Source organism: Talpa europaea, assembly GCF_964194135.1.
Source record: "Talpa europaea genome assembly, chromosome: 8".
Taxonomy (NCBI): domain Eukaryota; kingdom Metazoa; phylum Chordata; class Mammalia; order Eulipotyphla; family Talpidae; genus Talpa; species Talpa europaea.
This window is the reverse complement of record NC_140075.1, coordinates 83,034,664-83,058,659: the sequence shown is the minus strand read 5'-3', so window position 1 is coordinate 83,058,659 and position 23,996 is coordinate 83,034,664. Positions and strand designations below refer to the sequence as shown.

At 41.7% G+C, this 23,996-nt stretch overlaps 1 protein-coding gene across 1 annotated transcript in view; it reads left to right on the top strand.

Moving 5' to 3' along the window:
- Window positions 1–18,119: 18,119 nt before the first annotated feature.
- NID2 (nidogen 2) overlaps window positions 18,120–23,996 on the top strand; it is a gene marked incomplete at both ends in the record, with an annotated part of 59,347 nt that continues 53,470 nt past the window's right edge. Inside the window, 2 exons of the mRNA XM_084240270.1 lie at window positions 18,120–18,359; window positions 18,973–19,281. Coding sequence (XP_084096396.1) covers window positions 18,120–18,359; window positions 18,973–19,281 — 549 coding nt within the window. The remainder of the gene's footprint in view (window positions 18,360–18,972; window positions 19,282–23,996) is intronic.

The following is a 23,996-nucleotide window of genomic DNA, read 5'->3' as shown; positions in this document are numbered from 1 at the left end:
TAACAGAAGTAAGGAGATGACTCCTTTTAATTGAAAGTTAATTACTGATAATTTGATTTTGCTTTTTCAGGTTCTATTCCAGGAAACCCAAGGATTGCCTGCTTGGTGGCTAACAAGAGATGACTCCTTTTGCTTAAAAGTTAACTTTTATTCTTTCAGTTGCTGTACAGAACACCCCAGGATTGACTTCTAATAAAAAGTCTTCAACACTGAAAACCCTAAGGTGATAAACAAGGTCATGTAACTCTTGTGATTATTAAAACTAGGAAACAATACAGGTAAGGCAAAGAGTCTAGTTTCTAAATGAAGCACCCAAAGTTACCCATCCCCTCGTGGGTAAAAGTCCATCCAAATGGGATTGGCCCAGAGCAAGGCCCCAAGGCCTGCCACAAGTCTAAAGCATCTTCCAGTGGGGACCCACAGAAAAGGGTCACAAACAACTGGACAAGCCCGGAAGGAAAAGAGCAAAATCAACATCAAGATAAAAGCTGCCATTGTCAACTCCCCGGGTCTCACCCACATCTGTGTCACCCAGTCCACGACCAAAAGACAAGCACAGTTTCTTCACGTGTCTCTAGGCTCCATGCGCCTCCTCCAGGTCTCCTGGCTCCATCCTGCCTCTTTCCTCAGTCTCTTCTGCAGCTTCTCCTCTTCCTGCTCAGCTCCACCCTCCCTTGGGAGGGGCAGGGAACCTCCCCCTTTCCTGGGGACCACCCTGTTACAGATTCAGGAGGCTGGTGGTAAAGAGGATATATAGAAAATGAAGGAGTATTCTGTGGTTAGCCCGAAGAAATGAATTGCTGAAAGTCAGTTTAGAGAAAGAGATACAACATTTAAGTCTTGGTGAAAAGTTGCCCTCAACTGTGTGGACTGGGAAAATGACTCTTACAAGGAAGTTTAAAAAAAAAAAAAAATCTGAGTTCTAGACATAGTCAGTTAGCCAGCTATGTAACCTCTGAAAAAGGATTTCACCTTTTAGCATCCTGCCAGGGGAACAAAGTTGCAATTCCCACTTCTAGTTTGTCTTTCCGCTTCCACAGGAATGGGGCAGCCGGCTGCCGCTTGCCTGGCAGTTGTGTCAGGGAAATCCTGTGTAAGAATAAAGCAGCAGCAGTCTGTAGAAAAGCTGACTTTTTTCCTGCTGTAGGTTACACCAAATACCTTATATGCCCCGGGCAGTCTGGCCAGCAAAGGGAGGAGGCAGATAGTGGCGATAAAAGAGGAAGTGCTAGGACTGCCCCAACACTGGAGGGCCCCCAGGGGTATCCTTTCCACATCCTTCCCTCATCATCTTATAGGGTGTGGCTTCTGGGACTTTACCAGTGCCTCTAAATCTTATCTGTTTTCTCCTTTTCCTGCCCCACCCCTTCATGCCCGGACAAGAGAGTGAAAAATGAATGGATGCCCCTTCACCCCACCCTGCCGGATTGGACTGCCCTGAGCTACAGCAACAGGCCTCCACCAAGGGCACCAATAGGCATGTAGCCAGTTACTCCCTTAATAAGGCCACCATGCAGAGACTCTGGACTGGATAAAAAATCCCACCCTGTGGCTGTCTGGGCTGTTCATGAATTAGCAAGGGACCACATGCCTCCCAACCACAGATTTGAGTATTTCTCTGGGCTCTGTGCATTTGGATATTTTGAAGCATGTTACATCCCAAACTTTTAGTTTTTTTTTTTTTTTTAAACAAACAGAAAGAATGAAATCCTTAAGATATTCTAAATAGGAAGATTCTCTTATTGGCATCCTGTCAAATTCTTTTCTCTGGGGGAGGCCTGCTGTTGAGGCAGGGTGGGGTGGGTTCAAAAAGTTTGTAATATATTCTGGCTCAGAGCCCAACATTGTTGAAAACTGCTCGGAAGAGGCTCTGAGCACTTAGCATTTTGCCTTTAAAACTTTCTTTGTTTAGATGTTCAAATTTGTTTAAATGTTTTCTCAAACAGAAACAATAAAAGAGCTTTAATAGAAATTTTTTCCATAAAACAAATTCTTTCCTGCCCTAGCTTGACATGTTCACTCTAAAATCACATTCATGTCTTTATTAAGCATGCAAAAGAAATGAGACACATAGTATTAAGCTGAGTTTTAAAATACTCCAGTCTTTTATCACAATAACAACAATCCCTATCATTTACTTATTTTGTTGGCCCTGCCTCCTCTTGTGTTCCCTTAGTAGTGTAATCGCCATCTGAAAAGTAAGGACCCAGAGACTCAGACTCCCCAGGAGCTTACCTGTTAGATACCAGCAAGTGTTGGAGTTTAGGTTTGAATGCAAATCTGGGTTTGTTGCCTTCAAAGCCTGATCTCTATCAGTTGTGTTGGTCAAAGTTCTACCCCAGCTCTCTGGTAGGGAGGGGAGTCCTGCATTATTAGTGCATACAGAGTTCCTGTAGTATAAATATCCCCTCTATAGCTAGATACAAACTACCAGTTTGACCTCACTGCACAGAGTTAGGAAATATGCACAAAATAAACTGGCTGCATTTTCTGCCTCCAACTGAGTACTTCTTACCTTGCATGTTATATTGTCATGCAATAAACTTTGGAGCCTAGAGCAAATTTCTGTCATCCACCTTGTCACTATTGAGTGACTACCCTTCATGGTCCCATAGTTTTATTCTTGTAGTTGCCTTCCTGAAATGTTAATCCAGTGGGCACTGCCCACATGGATCCGTGAGCATTTTCTCACCTGCCTTCCCTTCCAGCCAGTTTGAGGAGAGTGCTATTTTCCTTACTTCATATAATGTAAAACAGATGCTCAGAGAGAGTAAGAAATGTGGCTGAAGGTCATGGAGCTCACAAGTGAGTGAGGTGTGGTCAGACTAAGGCTAGCCTTGAATCCTGTAGTTGAAGTTTTGGGGAGGAAGTGGGAAATAAAAGAGGGTCTGGATACATATAATGTTAGATTGTAAGATTAGACATAGTTGGGATTTTATCAACAGAATGCAAGTATGGGTATAAGTCACCTGTATCTAGGTGATAGCAAAAGTCGAAACGATTGCTAGTGTTTTTAAATTTTTAAATCTGGATAATCTGGGAGAAGCAATTGCGGTACAGTGAAAAGCAGGTGGGAGAATTGGGGGTCCAGATTGAACCCAATGACAGTGGATAGCTGTCTGAATTTGGTGGTGTCCCGTGACTCTTTCTAGCTTCTATCTCATTTTGAAAACTGTTGTATAGGCATGAGTGGAGTCAGTGTAAGTGAATGAATTTATGATCTAAATGATTATAGAATGCTGATTTGGAGGTTGAGCAGACATAGTTCAACAAAAGAACTTCCTTTGGTTCACATTCTTTGATCTTTCAAGGAAAAGGTTAAAAATGGAGAATTATTATATAGGTATTATATAGGTTGGGATTTGATGGTAAAAATGACACATAATTTCAAGGACTTTAAAAATAAAGTATCTTTAAAAATGTATCCAAAATTAGTATTTTTTCATGGAACTGAAAAGTTGAAAGTATAGATGAAAATCTAGAACCACTCTTCTCCAGATGAACTTGGTCCAGTGTTTTACTCCAATTTTTACTGGGGGCTCTTGCTGATTTTAAGGTTAGGACAGAAAACCACCTGAATGCTAGACTAAACTGTTGCATGCCCCTCCCTAGGGCTATCACTCTGAATTCTATCACTCTAAATGATAGGTTTATCTAGCCACAGACATATGCATCACAGGCAGTATTGAGACTTAATGTTTCAGGAATTAAATCCTCTACATTTTCCTTTGACCAGAGGAATGTTAAGAAAGAAAACTATGGCTCTATTTCCCCATGGATGTGATAAAGTCTGAGACTTGCAAAACAGCTTAAGCAGTACAACTTGTGTAAGAATTCTTTGGGTGCAGTTAGTATAAACAAAGGGTCCTTGGCACGAACAGAGAACTAAGCAGCTGCAAGAGTTTTGCTAAAAAAACCCAAAGATTAAATACTCTCAAGTGAGAGAGAGGAAATACCCACTATAGTGTCTGATATTTCCTCTTTCTTTCCTCCTTTTGTATAGCCTTCTAGGATTAAATATGCCTATCTGTTACTAAAAAGACCAGAAGAATCTCCTACTTAAGAATGACCTCAGTATCAGCTTTTTCCCTTTATCTCCCTAAATTTAAGCAAGCAGAGGGGTTGAAGGTTAAGTTACAATAAATAAATCATTTACATTCCCTTGCCAGCATATCTGCTTTCTGTGAGATCGCCAATAAAAGAAAACGGATAGTAATTTAATTCCCATGAGAATATTATAAGTTAATAGGAGTGATGGATACAGAAAGGAATTGCTTTTAAATGAAATAACTAAAGTACATAGAGGACTCTGTTAACTGTGGAAAGCATTGGTCAGCTATAGTACAATGTAGTACATTTATTTGTAGTCTCGCTATTTCTTAAGCTATAGCTATATCCACGTGCCAAGTTTCTTAAGACATAAACACGAAATTAATTGGACCTTGTTTCATATTTGTATATATTTCCACTGGACATATCTTTCTAAAATAGTCCTTGTTGCTTCAACATAATTCTCAGTTCAACGCTGGGAAAGGTACAATGCATAATTTCATTAGGTAGCTTGTACAAATTTTAATAGAATATACTAGAAATACAACTGCTATTATGTTGCAACATAAAGAATTGTTAAAATATGGCTTTTTGACCTAAAAGCAAATCTCTGTTTTATTAGAAAATCTGACATAATAGACAATTGATTAATGCATAAAATTGAATGCCATAATGTGGAAGGCTACTTTAGATTATTATTAAGTGATAAAAGTAAGATTTCAAAAAGTATGCATCAAATGCCACAATTTTTGCAAAAATATATACACTTGTGTAAATTCATATTAGCATGTACATGGAAAAGTATATAAGGATATATCTTAAGTGTTAGTAATAGCTCTAACTAGAAAATGAAATTATTAAAGGAAAATATGTAGTCACTTCCATTTTTTATAATAAGCTTGTATCACATTTGAAATCAGGTAAGACCATTTAAAAATTTGTACATACAGATGGCAAATAGGCATATGAAAAAAATACTCAATATCACTAATAATTAGAGAAATACAAATTAAAATCACAATGAACTGCTACTACTCATATGGCTAGAGTCAAAAGTAGTGACAACATCAAATGCTGGAGAGGATGTGGGAATGTAAAATGATACAATCACTCTGGAAAATAGTTTGACAGATTTTTGTAAAGTTAAATGAACACTTAGCATATGACCCAACAATTCCACTCCTAGGACAAGAGAAAGAAAACTTATTTTTACACAAACAGCTGTACATGAATGTTTGTAATTGTTTTATTCATCATCAACATCTGGAAACATCTCTATGTCCTTCAGCTGGTAAATGAATGAACAAACTGTGGTACACCCATGAAATGAACTATTACTCGGCAGTGAAAAGGAACAAACTATGAATATATGCAGCAGTATAGAAGAATCTCAAATGCTGTGTGCCTATTGAAAAAAATCCAACTCAAATAGGTATATGATTCCATTTATGTAACGTTTTGGAAGAGACACAACTGTAGGTTGAAGAACAGATTAGTGTTATCCAGGAATTAGGGGTTGGGGGGGAAAGTAGAAGCATTAGGAAAGGTTTTAGGGAGATGGAGCTTGTCTATATCTTGATTGTAGCAGTCATCACATAATTCTAAGCATTTGTCAAAATTCATAGAACTGTACACAAAAAAAGTGAATTTTGTTGTATGCCATTATAATAGTAACTGGGGAAAAAAAGAAACATGGCTATTGAAAGAAAATATCTAAAGTTTTACTTTTTAAAATCTCTTTACAAAAGTCTTGATTTATACTGCAAAATTTTGGGGTCGAGTTAAGAGAAACTACTTTAAACGGACAAAGATAGATGCCAAGTGTGAATTAACTGTGATATGCTTACTGCCTGAGGAAGGACTGTGAGTTTAGAACCATGATTTTAAACTCTTTGGAAATGCCAACTGTTGGAAGTGTAGGTCAACACCCAGTGATTCAGAATGGGCTCTGCAGAGTGTGGAGAATGTCCACTAAGCGTTAACACCAGCTCGCTCCCCTTCATGCCTTTCCCCACCCATCAATTAGTCACATGCAAAAGATAGCTTGATTGTGTTTGTCAAAATTTTCCTATGCTCTCTCCTTCTGTGAAGACTGTGAGTAAAGAAGGCACTTGAGGAACAGAGCCAGGTGTTCTCTCCTCTGACAACTTTGGGGACCCTGACTGCCTGTATCTGCTTAGGCTCTGAAATGTAAAATGTAACCTCTTTGGTGAGAGCATGAGAATAATCTCTTGAGCAACTAGCAGGGTATTTGGCAAAATAAAAGACTTGTTTTCAATTATATTGCCTCTAATTTTGCAGCATCTTATGAAAGGTAATTTAAAAACAAAGAGGGGAAACGAGGAGGAAACAGTGAAAACAACACAATAAAATCTACTGATCTGAGAGGCTGAGGTTTTTCTTGGTCTTACCCATTTTCCAACTCAGCCTAGAAATGAGGCTTACCCTATTCACATGGGTTGATAATGAGTCAGGCTTGACATATTTGGGTTTGTGTATCGAAAGGCTGGAACAGATTGTTTCGTGTAAATAAGTCTTTAAAGTGGCATCCTAAGTAATAGCTATGATGTACCAGATGTTCCATGACGTGACCACATAACAGCATACCCAAGAGTCTAAACTAAGGAAGTACCTTTCCCAAATGCCTGTCTACCATTTTATTTCCCTTTTTATATTAGAACATCTTTCCCCTACTGTCAGAAAGTAATGCTGGGAATCCAGCTTGCTGCTAACTTGATTCTATTTGTTATTCTGTTTACTGTGGCTGCCAGATACTTCAAGTAGGGCCTAAACGGAGGTCTTTTCAACCCCAACTATCAAGTTAATACTCTTGCATCTAAGGCAAGTGAAGAGGGTCTATTAAGCCCTTCTAATACACTTTGTCTTTGAAGGGCTACAGCCAGAAATCACAAAAAAGTGTGCATCACTAGTGCTTGAACTGGTGTGGGAGAGCATGTGCTCCACAGCTCTGTTTATCCCTGGAGTAGAATGGGACAGGAAGTGTTGAGGGTGTGTGGGGAGTCAATGATTGGCAATCTGGGAATTGGGGATGCGATTCTGTTCCCACTGGTATAATGATGCTAGAATGAGTGATTGAATCTAAGTGAGAGTTTTGTCACACTAAGACAAGGGGATTCAAATGCGTGATTCCTTAGGCCTCTACCCATTCTAAAATTCCATAAGTCTGTGAGATAAGGGTGGAAATGTATGAAGCCCAACTAGATTAAAGCAGTAATTGAGTGCAAGGATACATAATGCTGCTGATTTAAAAATAATTTTGGTATAGATTCCACGGCTTAATATCTATGTATCCTTAACCAAATTTCTTTCTCTAGGCCTCAGTTCATCAGACTTAAAAAGTGACAATATTCTTTTCAAAGAGTTGCTGTGAGGGTTAAATGAAATAATGCACACTTGTCTGATCAAGAAACATTGGATAAATAGTATATATTGTTATTTTTGCTGCAGCAGCAACTATGAGCAGTACATAGTGAATGATAGATGCTTCCAGAACTACCTAGAGCTGTGGGTGGTGAGGGAGAAGGAACGGCTGTGAGAAGTGACCAAGGCACCAACCAGTCCTGGCATCAAAGTCCAGTGTTTAGTTCAAGATGACCCAGAGATAAAGACTGTGCCCCCAGATTCCACAGTGCACATACTACCATTTACTGGCTAGTGACTTTGGACTTGTCACCCAATATCTCAAAGCCTTTCCACGAAAATACTAATGCTTATCTCTCAAGGATATTGGAATGAGCAACTTAAGATAATGCATGTGAACACATGCACTGTAAACCACAAATTCCTCTGCAAATGACGCATTGTTACTAATGAAAAACCAATGACAGAAGTCTTTCTAAAATGACACATTTCTCTGGCTGCTAAAATACTTTGCATTTTTTTTTTTTAGGACTCTGGTTTATCTTTGTGAACATCTGTCACTGACAAACATTCCTGTTTTGGTTCTTTACCATCTTAACCTGCTTTCACGTATATAATCTCTCCTTCCTACGTACATAACCTTTCCTTTCCACGCCCTGAAAGGTACATAGGCATTTGTCTCCACCCTGACTTTGTCCTTAGTTTTAAGTAGTGTCTTCCTTCACAGCTGCCATGGTCTGACCCCTCTGCTCACACTTATGTTCACTAAGTATATGTGTGTATGTATGTAGACACACATGCATACACACATACAAATATTTGTGTTTACAAACATGTGTATACACATATTATTTAATTATTATGGAAGCACATGTAACAACAATATCAAATATTATCAAACATTCATCTGCCTGGCACATACCAAATATTTTATATACCATTTTCCTCTATGTGAACATCAAAGTGTTCAGATTCATGAGGATACATGTTGCCAGTATGTCATTATTTTGAAGTGGTGAGAAAAACTTTTAATCTGTGCTCTTAGAGCTTTAAGTCATTGGTGGGAGCTGGAATAGAAAGAAGGGGTTAAACAGGAAAGTGAAATAGCTATATCCAGGAAATTTACACTCATCCACAGCCAACGGGAACATCAGAAAATAGATAGACTTTGAATTCTTGTGCCTTCTAGTTTAGCGCCTATAATTATTTGGAATTACTTACCTCTGGATAGTCTTTCAAACATCACCTATGCCCAGAGCCTAATAAGAAGCTCACCTTATCCCCTCATGCCCCTCCCACCTGTATATCTGGGTGTGAAGTTCTGTGGGGAGAGGAAAAGCAATAAGAAGCTGTGGAGATTGGGTCCCCAACAAGAAGGTTAGGTGATGCTGGCTCTAAAGCATCTTGAAGGTTAAGGGGAGCCTATGAGCTGGGAAGAGACACACTTGGGTGTTGTAGAAAGTTTCCTTAGCAGCAGCTGGACTGTGCTAGACTGGACATATGCATTAAAGTCAGGACCGTATAGACTGTTACTTGATGACAAGGAAAGGTACTGAGGGCCTGTACTTAAGTGATGGCAGGGAGGATAAGAAGGGGACAAGTGACAAAAGAGACTGGGGGCAAGGAAGTAAATAATTCAGTAAAAGTTTATGAACATTTGCTATGTGTCAGGTATTAGTTTAAGAGATAGGAACACATCAGTCAGTCAGTATAATAGAGAAAATCTTGATCTCTGTGAATTTATGGACTGTGGTACTTGTCCAGTTATTGAATGCTAATGAGAAGGGAAAAGGGGAAGTCAAATGGAGGTGACTGAGGTTTCCAGTTTGAGAATCTGGGGAAATGGTGGTACCATTGACAGCAATGGAGGGCAAATAGTGGACTATGTTGGTGAAAGATGACGTATTCATTGTCAATCACAGTGAATGTGGAGAATTAATGTCTAATTAAAATGCTTTTCTAAAATGAAATGAGCTTTGGATTTAATTCTTGTGTTTTGTCACTAGCATCAAGGGATTATATACATATGTCCATACATACACACATACATACACATATACATACACACGTGTATGCCAAGTTACAGAGTTTCTCAATTAATACAGAGATTGAATATAGCAATTTATTCCAAAATTTAGGAGGCAATTGTTTTCATAAATCTTATATGAGAAAAGTAATTCAAATAATAGGCAATATCTTTGAATATAGTTTGACAGAAAGGTACTGGAATGTATATCAAGTTAACTTTTCTCATAAAGCCCTTCCATAAAATGAAAGCATAAAATTAATCTCAGTCAAGATATATTTTTTGGACTCAAATATCCTCTGTGTCCAGGAAATTATTTCCAAAGACTGGATTTGGGCTAATTCTTGATCATATTATCTACCCATTATCTGACAGAGCAATAGTCAGTATGGCTCATTAAAGGAAGTTCTGTAGACCATATAGGTACACCGACAGAGTTGGCATGGTATGCTGCTGGGAAAATCTAGGAGGCTTACTTTTTTATTCTTTCCCAGGTTAGGGATCATTCTACTTCTGACAGAGATGGTAAGATTGTATCCCCATCACCACCACCAAATATAGTGAATCTGCTCAGAATTTGAAAGGATTTGTTTAAGCTCAATTGCTCCGTACCATGAACTATGGGAACAGACCATTTTGTCCTGAAAAAGTAGTGAGTAGGCTCAGTCAATCAGTAACTTATAATTTGGTTTTGCTTAGGTCTCAGTGACTGGTATAAGTTATTTATAAGGTGTTTGTAGACCAGTGGTTTTCATTCTTGGCTATGTTTCAAATTACCTTGAAAACTTTAAAATATGCTCATACCCAAGTCTGACCCTGGGGGTTCTAACTTAATTGGTTTTTGAGAGTTAAAAAATTTCCCAGGTGATTCTGATGTGCAGCTCTTGTTGAGAGCCCAGCTGTGGAACAGCTGGTTTGGAACAGGACCACCTGCCAGAGAGCCTTGACAACATAAGCTAGCTGGAAAATTAAGATCTAAATAAAGTAACCTAGTAGAGATATTCTTATTTACTCTGACTGCATATTAAAACTAGTGCTTTTTATGTGGTATACTTGCTGTCACTTGTCCTAGGATAGCCCTCACTTGTAGCTGTTTTTGAGGTCTGTTCTAGTTTCTTGGTAATAATACCATGCATCAGGCCAGGGGAATGGGGTTCCTTTTCCACTTTACTTTGGTAGTGGAAATGCACCCTAGCCAGCTCAAGGAGTATTTTTATCAGGTTACATATCCACAATTAAAATAAAAACAGGGCCTCCCTGGTGGCACAGGCAGTTGAGTACAGTGCGTGGAGCTGTCCGCAGCCTCTGCAGTGCGGTTCGATCCCCGCCGGCCTCGGAGCAACCCACATGGCGAGCAGACCTCTCCTGTCTCACTCGCTGCTCCCCTCAGCAGTGTATTTCATCAGTCTGCCTGTTCTGTTCCATGCTCTGTGTCTGGTGAGTCCTCTCACCCTCCCGTGCAACTGGCCTGTGCCTGGGTCCTCATATAAATAAAACAAATCTTTTAAAATAAATAAATAAATAAATAAAAACAAGGGCAGCCATGAGACATGGCCCACTGTACAACACTTAGAATTTGTTCTCACCCATGTTTATCGTGGGGCCAGATGTATTACGGTATGAAGAAGCATGAGTAACATCTGATATGGACAGTCTGCTGCTTGGGGATTCTCTCTCTCTCTCTCTCTCTCTCTCTCTCTCTCTCTCGACTCAAAGCCTGAGGAGATTTTTGTAAACTTCACATTTTTGCTTTTCTTCATTTATTGTTGTTTCATTGTTATTTCTGATGTTCATGTTTACCGGATATCTAGATTATTTTGGAACGCACAATCATTCTGTATAGTTCCTGCACCTGGGTCCTGGACAGATTCCTGTCACCAGATGACTGAAGCACAGCTGTATTTATGTTTGATGCAGTACTTGGGGCCATCAGATCCTAGCTCACTTACTACTTACTAGTGCTGCTGCCTGAGCAAATCACTTAAATTCCCAGAATCTTGTTTTCCTTGTCATGTGGGTTTGTTGTACAGAACTCAAATAATATGCTACAGTGTCTATTACATAAGTGCTGAATAAATTATAGCTATTATTATCGCCAGCTCTAGATTGTAAACTTCTTAACAGCATAGGGTCATATTTCCTTTATCAAGTCTAGATATTTATAATTCTCTAAGCATGCATGAGATGTTAGTCAAGAAAGATTATTTAATTCCAACTATAGAAATAATAGAGAAATTTAGAACTAATTACCTTTATGGTGCAGAATTAGCAGTATTATCTACGACTATGTGTGTTTCTTCTTTTTTTTTTCTCAATCACTCTATTATTGAGCAAAGCAACTGGACCAGCAAAGGATCAGATCCATAATCTAAGTTGATTAAAAGATTTTGTTCTGGAGTCAAACAACTTGGGTATGAATTCTGTTTTCAACCTTGCTGACTGAGCTCTTGAACAAGTTGCTTAATCCCTCTCAGCTTAGTTTTTTTTATCTGAAAGTTGGACACAATCAATGGATTAATGAAATAATCCATAGACAGTCTTTAACTAGAACCTGATACATTATAAAGTTTCAATTAAGGCTTGCTATTATTATTTCTGGCTGTGCTACTATTGTTCTGACTCATGCGCTGACTTCTAGAGGAAGTGACAATGGCCAGCTGGTCACATGCAGCAGAAATGAGGTGACTCAATTTGGTAAGAAGCACAGGATGTCTAGGAAAGAAGCAGAGATGAAGCCAAGGACAACAGCCTATGGAAACACAGCCCTACTCATTACCCGATAGAGACAGCACACAGTGAGGTAACTCCTGGGCAGTCACTCAACTCATTAAAAGTTGACCAGCCATTATTTATACAACATTGTATTAGATACTGTGGGAGCCTTAAAGGAAGTGAAAAGTAGAACCTTTAAGGACCTTTCAGTCTGGATGAGGAGAGAAGTCTTTGTGAAGAAAGATGGATACTGGTGTTGTACAGTTAAGTTTTAACTAGTCTAGTTCAGCCTGTGCATGCAGGAGTTACAGAAAGAAAGTGTAATACTGGTCTTTCTGTACCATTCTTTCTAGAAGAAAATAATGTCATTTGCAATACCTTCAAATACAATTAATAGTAAAGATATCTACCAACATAAAAGTCACATCTTCTAATTCTTTTTTTTTCCAGCAATAAGCCAGAATATAACAAATATATGGATTATTCAGGAAAAAAATATAGGAATTATGAAAGATTTCTTTACACCACTTTATCCCAATCAAATCAATACTGGTTTACTAAACAGCCCAGAAGACTGTGTCCCAGGCACTGTGCCAGACCCAAGAGATTTGGTGTGAGGAGGATACAGTTTTACTCTCAAGGGCTGGCTCATATTCTAGTGGCCACGTGGGACTATCAAAGTCCATCTCTTTACTGATGCTCTGCTGGTGGTAGAAACAATCAGAAATGGAGATATGTAGTAAGTAAGCATGTATAAGAAAAAAGAAGACACAAATATGCATTTACACGAAAACTACCCTTGAGGTCTTTTAACCAGTTGAAGGGACAGATAGAAACAGATTATTTATTCTTTCTGGTGAGATGGTGTTACAGCTACTCAGAGGAGAGGTTCTCTGTAGAATCTGGAACTGAGGCAGCTGATATGATGTGAATGTGTGAATTGAATATTGAAGGGAATAGGAGATCATCAGGAGATGGGAAGGGTGTTCCATACATGGAACAGCAGAAACAAACACAGGGTCAAGCTTCTATGTGGTTGGGGAAATATAAACAGTTGAGCATTGCTAAAGATGGGAGTAGGAAAGACAGAAGGTGACAGACAGAGGCCAACTCATAGGGGCCTTTCCAGCCCTGCTGGACAGCTTAAAATTCACTCTAAGTGAGGGTGATCCACCCTCCAAGGTTCTTAGGCATAACATGGTCATATCTGTGTTTGAGATACATGTAAGAGAAAGGATATAGCAAAGTTCAGTTAGGAGTGGGTATCATTGTATATAACAGTGGCATAAGCCAACAGGTTTGCTTTCCCATATAACCAGATGTATAGATGCCGGCAGTTACTCCTGGGATCAGACTTTCATCTCCTGTCTATTTGTTTGTTCTGTCATACTGTTGTCCTCATAATTGTCACTGAGCCATCAGAAGGTGGCTCTTTGTTCAAAATATCACATTCATATTTAAGGTATAAATAATGGAAAAAATGCAACAATTCCTCTAAATCACCAATGTTAAAACCCTCCCAGAAAGCACCAGACTTTAGGCAAACTTGGGGGGGGGGGCGTTTAGGTCAGGACCAGGACTAGATAGCCACAATAGCTTCAAGGGAAGCTGGAAACACAACAATTTCTTAATTTATAGATTTGGCCTACAAAAATGAGCAGGTGAGAGATGAGGAATCTCTGAAATAATAGTTTTTAAAAAAAGAAGTGAATATTGTTATCATTAAATGAAATAAAAACTCCAAAGTTCTGAGTATTGGATCTAGTTTTCCTGGATGTGGGTTTGAGGTGTCATCCCCAGGGAATGTTCAGCAGCAAGTTGGGTATAAATTAAAAACTCAGTTGAAGGCTTAGGGCTTAGATATATTTGGAGGTTGTTGGCTTGTAGGTAGGACACCCTATATTTTAATGACCTCCAAATATGTCCCAAGCACTAAGAATTTCTGAGCAGTGCATGGTTTTTCTTAGACCTAACATAATTTCAATGAAGCCTGTGGAGACATGCTAATTTTTACAACTCTATTTTTTCTACATGCTAGCATACCCACCCTGGGATTTAATGGCTAGTAAAGTTATGCAAAGAATCACTGTGTACAACAAGAACCAGGACATTTTTCTGCCAAGCCCACCTCCAGTGCAAACATGTACACACACCAGCCAATGCTATTCATAGAACTTGCTCTTGAATACCAACATCTATTTGCCACAATATGGAGCAAATGTGTTTTCATTCCCTTCATTAAAATAACAGGATGTATCATCATTCTTGACGTCTTGGTATTTATACCAGAAACATAGCTAAAGTGTGTTGACAAGGTGTCTGGTACCATCTCTGGCTTGGGTTGAAAAGTCTTGTATCTAAGCAATCTTACCTCTCAAGCAATGCTCAGGTCTACTGTGAAGAACCAACGAAGAGGGATAAATACCACTACAGAAGAAGTCCTTCATAACCCCCAGCCTGAAAGGGGCCTCTCTGTTTCATTAGCCAGTCTGGCAGGTCACGGAAATTCTACTCTGGAACTGTGGATACAAGAGAAGTATTTCTTCAGTATTTACTTTGACCAGTGAAATAACTATGACAGATTTTTTCTTTTCCCCAAGACACAAAGTGACATTTTAAAGGAGAAACCACTCTTTTGGTGCTGTAACGTCATTTAAAAATAGTATGAGAATAAGAGCTCAAAGGAATGTCTACTCAGGCACAGCTGTCCAAAGCCTCATATTTCAAGGAGAATTCGGCCACTTTGTGCAGCCCAGGATCAAGGACTGCTCATTTCAGCCTCTTCCCTGTTGGATCTACTTCTTTGTACTCAGATAGCATCGATTAAAACAGTGATATCCTCTTAATTCAAGGCCCCCTTTGGCCTGTTTTGCTATTTAATGCATGTTGTGTTGCACAGTTGCTCCTTTTTTTTTTTCATATTTATACTTTGTTTTCTCAACCAAGTCATGAGCTCCCTCAGGTCAGGGGTCACATCTTGTGCTCAGTTATTTCTTGCAGAGTTGTGTCTGTCCTGGTAAATTTGCAGGGAAATAGTTGTTGAATGGATGAGAATGACCAAAACCAGAGAGCAGTGCTAGGTGAGTTGCTAGGCAGCCTGGTAAAGAGGATTATAAAACTCAGGTCAGATTAGCAGGAAAGGTGGTGTCAGGGAAAGAATGTTTCATTTGAGCCAGCAGAATTGGATCTGAACTCCAGGTTGGCTTATTTGGCTGTACTCACTCAAACATTTCTTTAAGCTTCCAATGAACCAGGCTGGCTTTGCAAATAAATAGACAAAGGCCCTGCCCTCAAGAGACAGTGATGTAGTAAGGGTACAGGCGAGGATCAGGGATTATGGGAGCTGCAGGATTAGAGATATGATAACGGCAAGCACAGGAAACATGGAACAAGGAAAGAGGGATTTATACCAGAGGTTGATTTCCAGGAAAGCTTCCTGAAGGAGAAAGTTTGTCACTCAAGTCTTGAAGCAGGAGTAAACATTGGCTTGATGAGACTGATTGGGAAAACATGATAGAGGGACTAGCATGTGAGCATGTTTCAAACTGTAAAATAGGATGTTGTATTTGAGAGCCAATCTTTGCTGAGGGGTGGCTGTGGTCAGAGCTGATGTTAGAGATAGGCTACAGCTATGCAACAGGTCATGGGGCAACATGATTCAGTACTGAAGAACAGAGGTTTAGGAATCAAAATTGAGTTCTAATCCCAGGTTTGGTACTTAGCAGCCATATTACATAATGGATTTTTCTTTTAAGCCCTCTAACCCTTAATTTCCTTTGCACAGTGTCTAGCTGTATCACTTATCTATGATTGCATGACAAATTATCCCAAACTATAACAGCTTAAAACCACAACACATATTTATTAAATTCTCATTCTTTGAGGGTTTGTAATCCCGGGTCTGGGTGGGTCCAGGTGGGCCCAACTTCATAGGTATCCTCTGCATCAGGGTCTTTCATGAGGCTGCAAAGTGTCAGCTAGGGCAAAGGGGCATCATCTCAAGATGAATGGGGGGCGGGGGATCCACTTCCAAAGTAACTTCTGTGGTTTCGGCAGAATTTACTTCCTTGCTGATGATTGGCCAGAAATTGCCTTCAGTTCTTTATCTTGTGGGTCTCCCCTACATGCAGCTCGTTTCATCAGAGACAGTGAGTCAGCTGGCAAGACTGATGGAGTCTTTCACTTAAGTGTCTTGTCATCATTATTGCCACATGGGTTAAAAGTCAGTAGGTCAGCCATCACTCCAGGAGAAGGACTCATACAAGGGGATGAACACCTGGATATAGCTCTTCGTGGGGGCCACTATAGGTAATAGATTTATTACCACTCCATAAATGGAAGCTACTATTATGTTCACTTGAGAAATCTGGAAGTCAGAGAACCAGTAAAGGTTTTATATCAAGGAGAAACTTTAGGTGACCTTGGTCAAGCCAAGGCACCAATGACCTTTGAGCAATTTCCTCCTCAGTAAAATGAAAACACTCGTCCCTCAAAGAAAGGAGACCATATATGTGCAAGCACAAGTACATTTTTGTAACACCAAATATACAATGTCTGTCCAGTCTGAAGCCGCAATCTGCTTTGGGTCAACTTTCCATTTTGTGTTTTCATTTTGTGTGCAGTCTCACAGTCTGATATCCTAGTAAAAATTTAAAAAGGATTTCATCCCAGTGTGCCCATAAGGATTTGCATAGCTGGAACAGACACCCCCACAAAAAGAAAATCTGTCTTTTGAGCATTTCTTTAGGCATTACTAAGGGTTTGCTTTCCCCCTTCTTTTTAAATATCTTTGCTTCCAAGGACCCCATGGGGGATTCAAGAGAGAAAACAGACTATCTGGGAAATGTCAAGGTCTTAGTAATAAAGATGGCAATAAAATCTCATCCGGCTCCTGACACTTTGCAGAGGGGATGTTTATGGTGGATGGGGTTCCCCCACACCAGCGCAGCTGGTTTTGGGGTTGTGTGTTTCCAATTCCACCACGCGTCTCAGGTTACCACCTTCACTAGCTGCCTGCAGCGAGGGCAGCTTGACGCACACTGCAGCGCTGATACCACGGTCACCTCCACCCGGGCTCCTTGCTCATTTTTGCTTGGTCCCCAAAAGGGATGCTTCTCCAACGCCCCAAGCCGAGCAAATCACACATAGGAGCGTTTTCCGATCTTCCCAGGTGCGGTTTTTCCCGGGGTAAGGTGAGCTGTGTTCTTGGGTATTTTGCCCAGGTCGCCCTGTCCTCCCCGGGGGGGGCCCCAGCCTCTCGGGGAGGGCGGGGGGACGGAATTGGTAGCGGGGCGCAGTTCTCCGCAGGGCGTCTCTGGGTGGAGCGAGACGGCCGTGGAGGCTGCCCCGGCTACAGTGCCTCTTTGCTTTTCCGCCGGAGGGCCAGCACGGCACGACGCAAACCTTATCTCCATCACCACACCCTCGCCCTGCCAGTCTGGCGGGGGCCCGTCGCCCCAGCCAGCAGCTGCACCCGCAGCGGTGGGGTCCCCTCCTGCGCGCTGAGATAATCTCCTGCAGCGCCGCCGCCTTCGCACTTTGCATGCCTCTAGGCTTCGCGGGCGGGGCTCGCCGGGACCACTGGGCACCCCCGACAGTGAGGTGGGGGTGACCCTGGGAGCTCTTGGGGAGCAGAGAGAGAGGAGAAGCAGCAGCTCGGGATTGCCTGGGCCGGCCACTTTTACCTCGCCAGCCCAGCCGCTCCTGCAACCGCTGCCTTAGAAATCTTTTAACAAGAACCAGATGTGGCGGCCGCTGTCGAACTTTCTCAGAGCCGGTGATTGGGCCCCGGCTGAGGGCCGCAGCCAGTCAGCGCGCCCGGAGGACCCCGAGTCCCGCCCCGCCCGGGCGCCCGCGGGGATCCAGGTTGGAGGTTGGCGCGGCCAGGCCAGTGCACCCGCGGGCCGGGCCGGGACGCGCTCTGCTGCGGGGAGCGCACAGGGGAGCGAGCATGCGGAGGAGCCCCGCGGCCGGGCGGCCCGCGCCCTGGTCGCCATCGCTGCTGCTGCTGCTGCTGCTGCTGCTGCTGCTGCTGCCCTCCCGGGCGGCCGCGCTGCACTCAAGCGAGCTTTTCCCCTATGGCCAGTCTCTGGGGGACCAACTCCTGCAGGAGGGGGACGACGAGAGCTCAGCCGCGGTGAAGCTGGCGGTTCCCCTCCACTTCTACGAAGCCCAGTTCAGCCACCTCTACGTAAGTCCAGCCCCTCCTGGTGCAGGACCTGGTAAATTTCTCGCAGTATTTTCCCAGGGCTTAATGCAGCGTCGCGCTTGCTCAGCCGCTGCCCTCGAGGTCGCCTGCCCCCCGACGGTCCCAGAGCGCCCCGGGGGTGGCTCCGATGCTGCTGCCTGGTCCGCTGCTTTCCCTTACCTCGAGGGGATGGGGGAGAGGCTTGTTGGCAGCCTCCTCAGCGTACCAGGCAGAAAAGAAGTTGGGGTTCTTGGGCGGTAGACGGCTGTGTGTACATCTGCAGGAATGGGTGTTCCCGCCCTGGATCTAGCGGTTTTTTCCAGGGTTGTGCGGAAAGTGAGATGTGTTAGGAGTTTTAGGACTCCTGAAACGAACGCACCGAGTTGTGGGTTAGAAGCGGTGGTGGGGGGCGCGGGACACCAGCTGAAGCTAGGCTAGGTGCAGGGTACCAGAATTCCGGGTCCCAGCGGGTGGGTCAGGGGGAGTTTCCTGCCTCTGGGGGTTCCTTTCCCTACTTGGAGAACAGAGTGGGCGCGCACGGCTGTGCTCGTGGGGACCAGCCCTTGGGCTTCCTGCTGTGTGGGGACCTTCACATTGTTGTCCCCCTCACCCCCAGGTGGGCACCAACGGCATCATCTCCACCCAGGACTTCCCCAGGGAGACCCAGTATGTGGACGATGATTTCCCCACAGACTTCCCGGCCATTGCGCCCTTCCTGGCTGACATCGACACGAGCCAGGGCAGGGGCCGCGTTCTGTACCGCGAGGACACCTCAGCCGCGGTGCTGGGCCTGGCGGCTCGCTACGTGCGCGCGGGCTTCCCGCGAGCTGCGGCGCATTTCACGCCCACCCACGTCTTCCTAGCCACCTGGGACCGAGTGGGCGCCTACGAGGAGGCCACGCGCGGGGTACCACCTTCCGGAGAAGTAAGTGATCAGGAATGCTTGCCCCCTGAGCTTATTGATCATTGAGGGATGGTGGGCTTGCATTCTGGCTCCCAGGCGCTGGTTTGGACTGTCTTCTGACCTGCCCTCCTCGCGCTGAACGCGGTGTATCCTTTGGTGCCACTGTGGCATAAGTGGCTTGGAAGTGAAGAAAACAGTTGTCCCCAGGCCTTCTCTGAGGTTCTGAGAGGGGGACACTATAGCAGAGAGAACTTCTTAGGGGTTATGAGGGCCCTGGTACAGATGCAACAAGCTCTCAATTCCCAAGGCTCTTTACAATTTGGTTGTTTATTTTTAGAATCACCTCTAAGTATACAAGGATTATTTCTAATTATATGGCCATTGAAGGGAAAACATCAGAAAATGCAGGCAATTTAAAAGAACAACCTCTCATTTTCCTACTGCTCAGAAGTAACCACTGTTAAACATTTTCATGTGTATCAGAGTTCTTTTTCTTTCCATATCTGTATCTCTCTGTCACTGTCTATTAACAATGATGGTTCTTACTGCACATACTATTTTGTAACCTAAGCGTCTCCCACTGGTGTATTGTGAATATGTTTTAATGTCAGTAAATGTATTTCTATAATATCATTCTATAATATCATTTATAATGACTACATAATATTGATTACAGTGGATTTGCCGTTGTGCCCAGGGATCGTTCATGTTCTTTAAAAGTTTTCATCATTACAGATAATTTGGTGAAACACTTTTTTTTTTAAGGTGGAGTCTCTGCGTATGTCCTTAATTGACCTTCCCAGAGGTGGAATTCGTGGGTCAGAGAGGGTGCGTTTTTAAATAAAGTTCTTGACAGCTTTTATAAATTGTCCTTCAGGTACCAGTTTACGTGCTTCCTAGTTTACAGGAGATTGTCCTTGATTTGTTTTATAACTTCTACCTGAGTAAGTAAAACAACCCAAGCTCTTAGTCTTCAGGCTTGGCAGAAACATTGAAAATACTCCATATGGACATCAGGTGGGGCCAGGGCACCTTGGCAAATGGTGAACTGCCTCATTCCTGGAGAAGGCAAGAGCTTCCCCCTAATAAAATTAGACCTGAATCTAAAATGGCCTACTCCAAGGGTTGAAACTCTTACAGTTTCTCTCTATTTTAACTCATCAAAGTGTTCCTTACCCCTAGTAAGAGGGTACAAATCATCTCTGAGAAATTAAGCAGCTTGCCCATTCTCACTGAGTAGTTGAAGGTGTGACCATTCTTGTCCTGCATTTTGTAAGAGGAAAATTTCCTAGTGACTATCCTCAGCAAAGAAGACCTAGAAATAGAAATCATTTGTATTTATGATTTTTGTAAGTTTTTTAAAAAGATTTTATTTTTTTATGCATACAAGATCTGGGGTGTAGGCTAGAGGTGTGGATGGGTGAGAGGATTCACCAGAGACAGAGTGGGGAGCAGACAGGTGGATCTACTGAAATACACTGCTGAAGGGAGCAGCGGGCGAGATGGGAGAGGTCTGCTGCACCATGTGGGTCAGCTCCCTGGCCAGGATGGAACTCATGCTGCAGTCGCTGATGGGATAGCTTGATAGCACTGAGACTTAACATCTGCGCCATCAGGGAGGCCTTGTAATTCAGTTATTTCAGGCAATATCTAGTTTCATTTCTTGAATTTTTGTTATTGCATGGGTTTGACATTTCAAATATTCAGTTCAACAGAATACTTTCAATTCAAACAAAATATTGAGCATCTTCTTTGTGCTAGTGGGAAGGTTGGTGAAAAGTGATAACTGCATTCATTCATTCATTCATTCATTTTTGTTATGAGTTTTAAAATTTTTGTTTATAAGTTAATAACTTGGTTAAAATGAAATATCATGCCTTTATTATATGACCTATACCTATTGCACATAACAATTTAGAAAACAGAAAACATTATAGTTTCACCAACCAGAAGCCACCACTTCTAATACTTTATCATTCTTTCTTACAGTCTTTTTTTCTAAGTATCTTATATGTGATATTTTCATATGTATGTGTATGAATATTTGCATTTAAACATAGTTGATATTCATCCAAGAACCTTTTTTTGCACAATTAAGTATGTGAGGACTGGGGAGGCATCATTAGAGGACATACTCTTTACTCCTAAGAATTTTGTAGTTTAGGGCCTCCCCTGGTGGGGCAGCGGTTGAGCGCTGGGCTGCGAAGCTGCCCGCAGCCTCTGCAGCGCTAGTTCAATCCCTGGCCGCCATCGAGGGTCCCACATGGCACGCAGACCTCTCCTGCTGCCCGCTGCTGCCCTCAGCAGGGTACTTCGGTCCTTCTGCCTGCTCTGCTCCCCGCTCTGGCTCTGGTGAATTTTCTCACCCTCCCACGCTTCTGACTGTACCCAGTGCTTGTATAAATAAATACATTTTTTTTTAAAAAGTGATTTTAAAAAAAAAAGATTGCCAATTCTTTAAAAAAAAAAAGAATTTTGTAGTTTAATATAATAGGATCATCGATTATTGTTTAAGGTCATCAGTATAGTCATATCTTGACTTAAGGAAACTAACTCTGGTTGGGGAACTGTTTCTGGGAAGGTTTCAGTGAGAAAGTAGCTTGGAATTTGAGTTGAGCAGAGTGGAACATTCCCAGTAGAATGGATGGCATCAACATTTCACCCATGTGCTATATACAGTGTAATGTGTTTGGCACCTAATGTGACACATTACTAGTAAAGAAGCAGCGTGGTAGAACATGAGTTTGGGAAGGTTGTGGGGTGGGGGAAAGATCATGATTCTGCTAGGAGTTTGGACTCATTCTTTGGCAACCTTTAAAGAATTTTAAGTAGAAGTTTTTCCAGGGAACTCCTTTAGACTCTATTGAGAAGGTTTGGGCTCAAAGGAAAGACTATTATTTGGACATTTATTACTTATACTGTTTATGTAAGCTATATTACAAATTCTTTATTTTATTATACTGTCTTTATACAACAATCCTAGACAAGACTTACTGTTTTCATCTCACAGATAATAGCAAATAGAAGTCCAAGTCATTGTTTAGAATCCTGCTCTTAGTGAGGCAAAGTCAGGTTTAGAATACAGATTTCCTGACTCTTAGTTTTTTGTTGCTGTTGTTGCTTTTACTCAGACTTTATATGCAAGACCCATTTCCTTGGCACAGGTGATAGCGGTACACACAATAACTGTGTCTTTTCCAAAGACTTCCAATAAATCAGGCTTGAGTTTTATTGTCCCAATGTGATCTTAATACCAGAAGAATCCTTGAAACCATATTTTATTTAAAAGGAGAATGAATGTGGTAGAATCTGATGCCAAGAACACGATTGATGTCTTATTACTTCAAAATTAGTATTCCAATGCTCTGAAGAAAATTCAGCTGCATCTGTTTTACTTTTCCAACAGAGAAAAGAAGACAAAGTTGAGCTGAATGAGATGAATCTGAGAGATGAGCAGTTAGTTGCACAGAAGCTCTGGGATGATGAAATAACACTAGAACCTTAAGATGCTAATTTTATCAGGTTATTTGAAATCAAAAATTATAATGCAAAGTGACTTTTAAAATAATTTTTCTCAATTTCAGCTGTAGCATGGGAATGATACCTTCCTTACCCCACTTTCAGAGCACTTGTGCAGATGATGATAACAGCTATTAAAACATTTTGGAAAGAGTGACTTTGGAAGCAAGGGCCCAGTCTCAGTTTTATTATTATTTTTTAAAGATTTGCTTATGCATAGAAGAACTGGGGTACAGGCAGAGGTATGGGGATGAGAGGATTCACCAGAGACAGAGTGGGGAACAGAACAGGCAGATTGACTGAAGTACACTGCTGAGGGGAGCAGCAGGCAAGTCCGGAGAGGTCCGCTGTACCATGTGGGTTGCTTCCTGGCCAGGGATTGAACTTGTGCTGCAGTGGCTGCGGATAGCTTCATAGGTTGCATTTTAACCCCTTGTGTCAACAGGGAGCCTCTCCAGCCTCAGTTTTAATTTCTTAATCTGTAAAATGGCATAACAATGCTATTTTACAGGATTTTTGTGAGAATTAACTAAAGTGACCTTTTAAGTAGCCATTATATTACCTTCGACTTAGTGGGTGTGAATCCCTGGTGTACCCTGCATTGCCTTGGTAGGACCAGATTCTGGTTCTTTTCTTTCTGTCTTGTAAGGATGCTGTGATGCATAAAGACTCTTTAGATATAAAGTTTTCTGAATTACAGTTGCTGTGTGGGCCTTTTCTTTTGAGGGGAATGTGGGAAGATTTGTAGATTCCATTTGTCTTTTACTTTCCTAATGAAAATCATTCTTCAGACATTGCCATATGCTAAGTTGGCTTCTGAATTTGTTTCATTTACAAAGGAGATGAGGATTCTGTTGTAGAGCGGATGTTTTTCCAATTACCCACGTTGAAGAAGGGTCTTCTGAATCCTTTAAAGAGTGCTGTGACTTGAGTTCTTGTTTTTATAGTTCTTTGGAGATAGATTATGGCAAATAGTAATTTATTTTGCTTGAACGGCTATGTGAGTTCTGCATGAATTTCTTAAACCTTGGCATACCAACTTTATGTTGCAAAGTTACTGGAAATTTGAAGATATCAGAGAAATGGCATCTTTATCATCTAAAGAAATGTCAGTTGTTGCCCTTTCTTTCCATGGATAGTCATGGTGGGTGTGAACAAGATATTGTACTTGATATGGCAGGAATGTCAAGGTGTAACTACATTTTAAAACATCTATT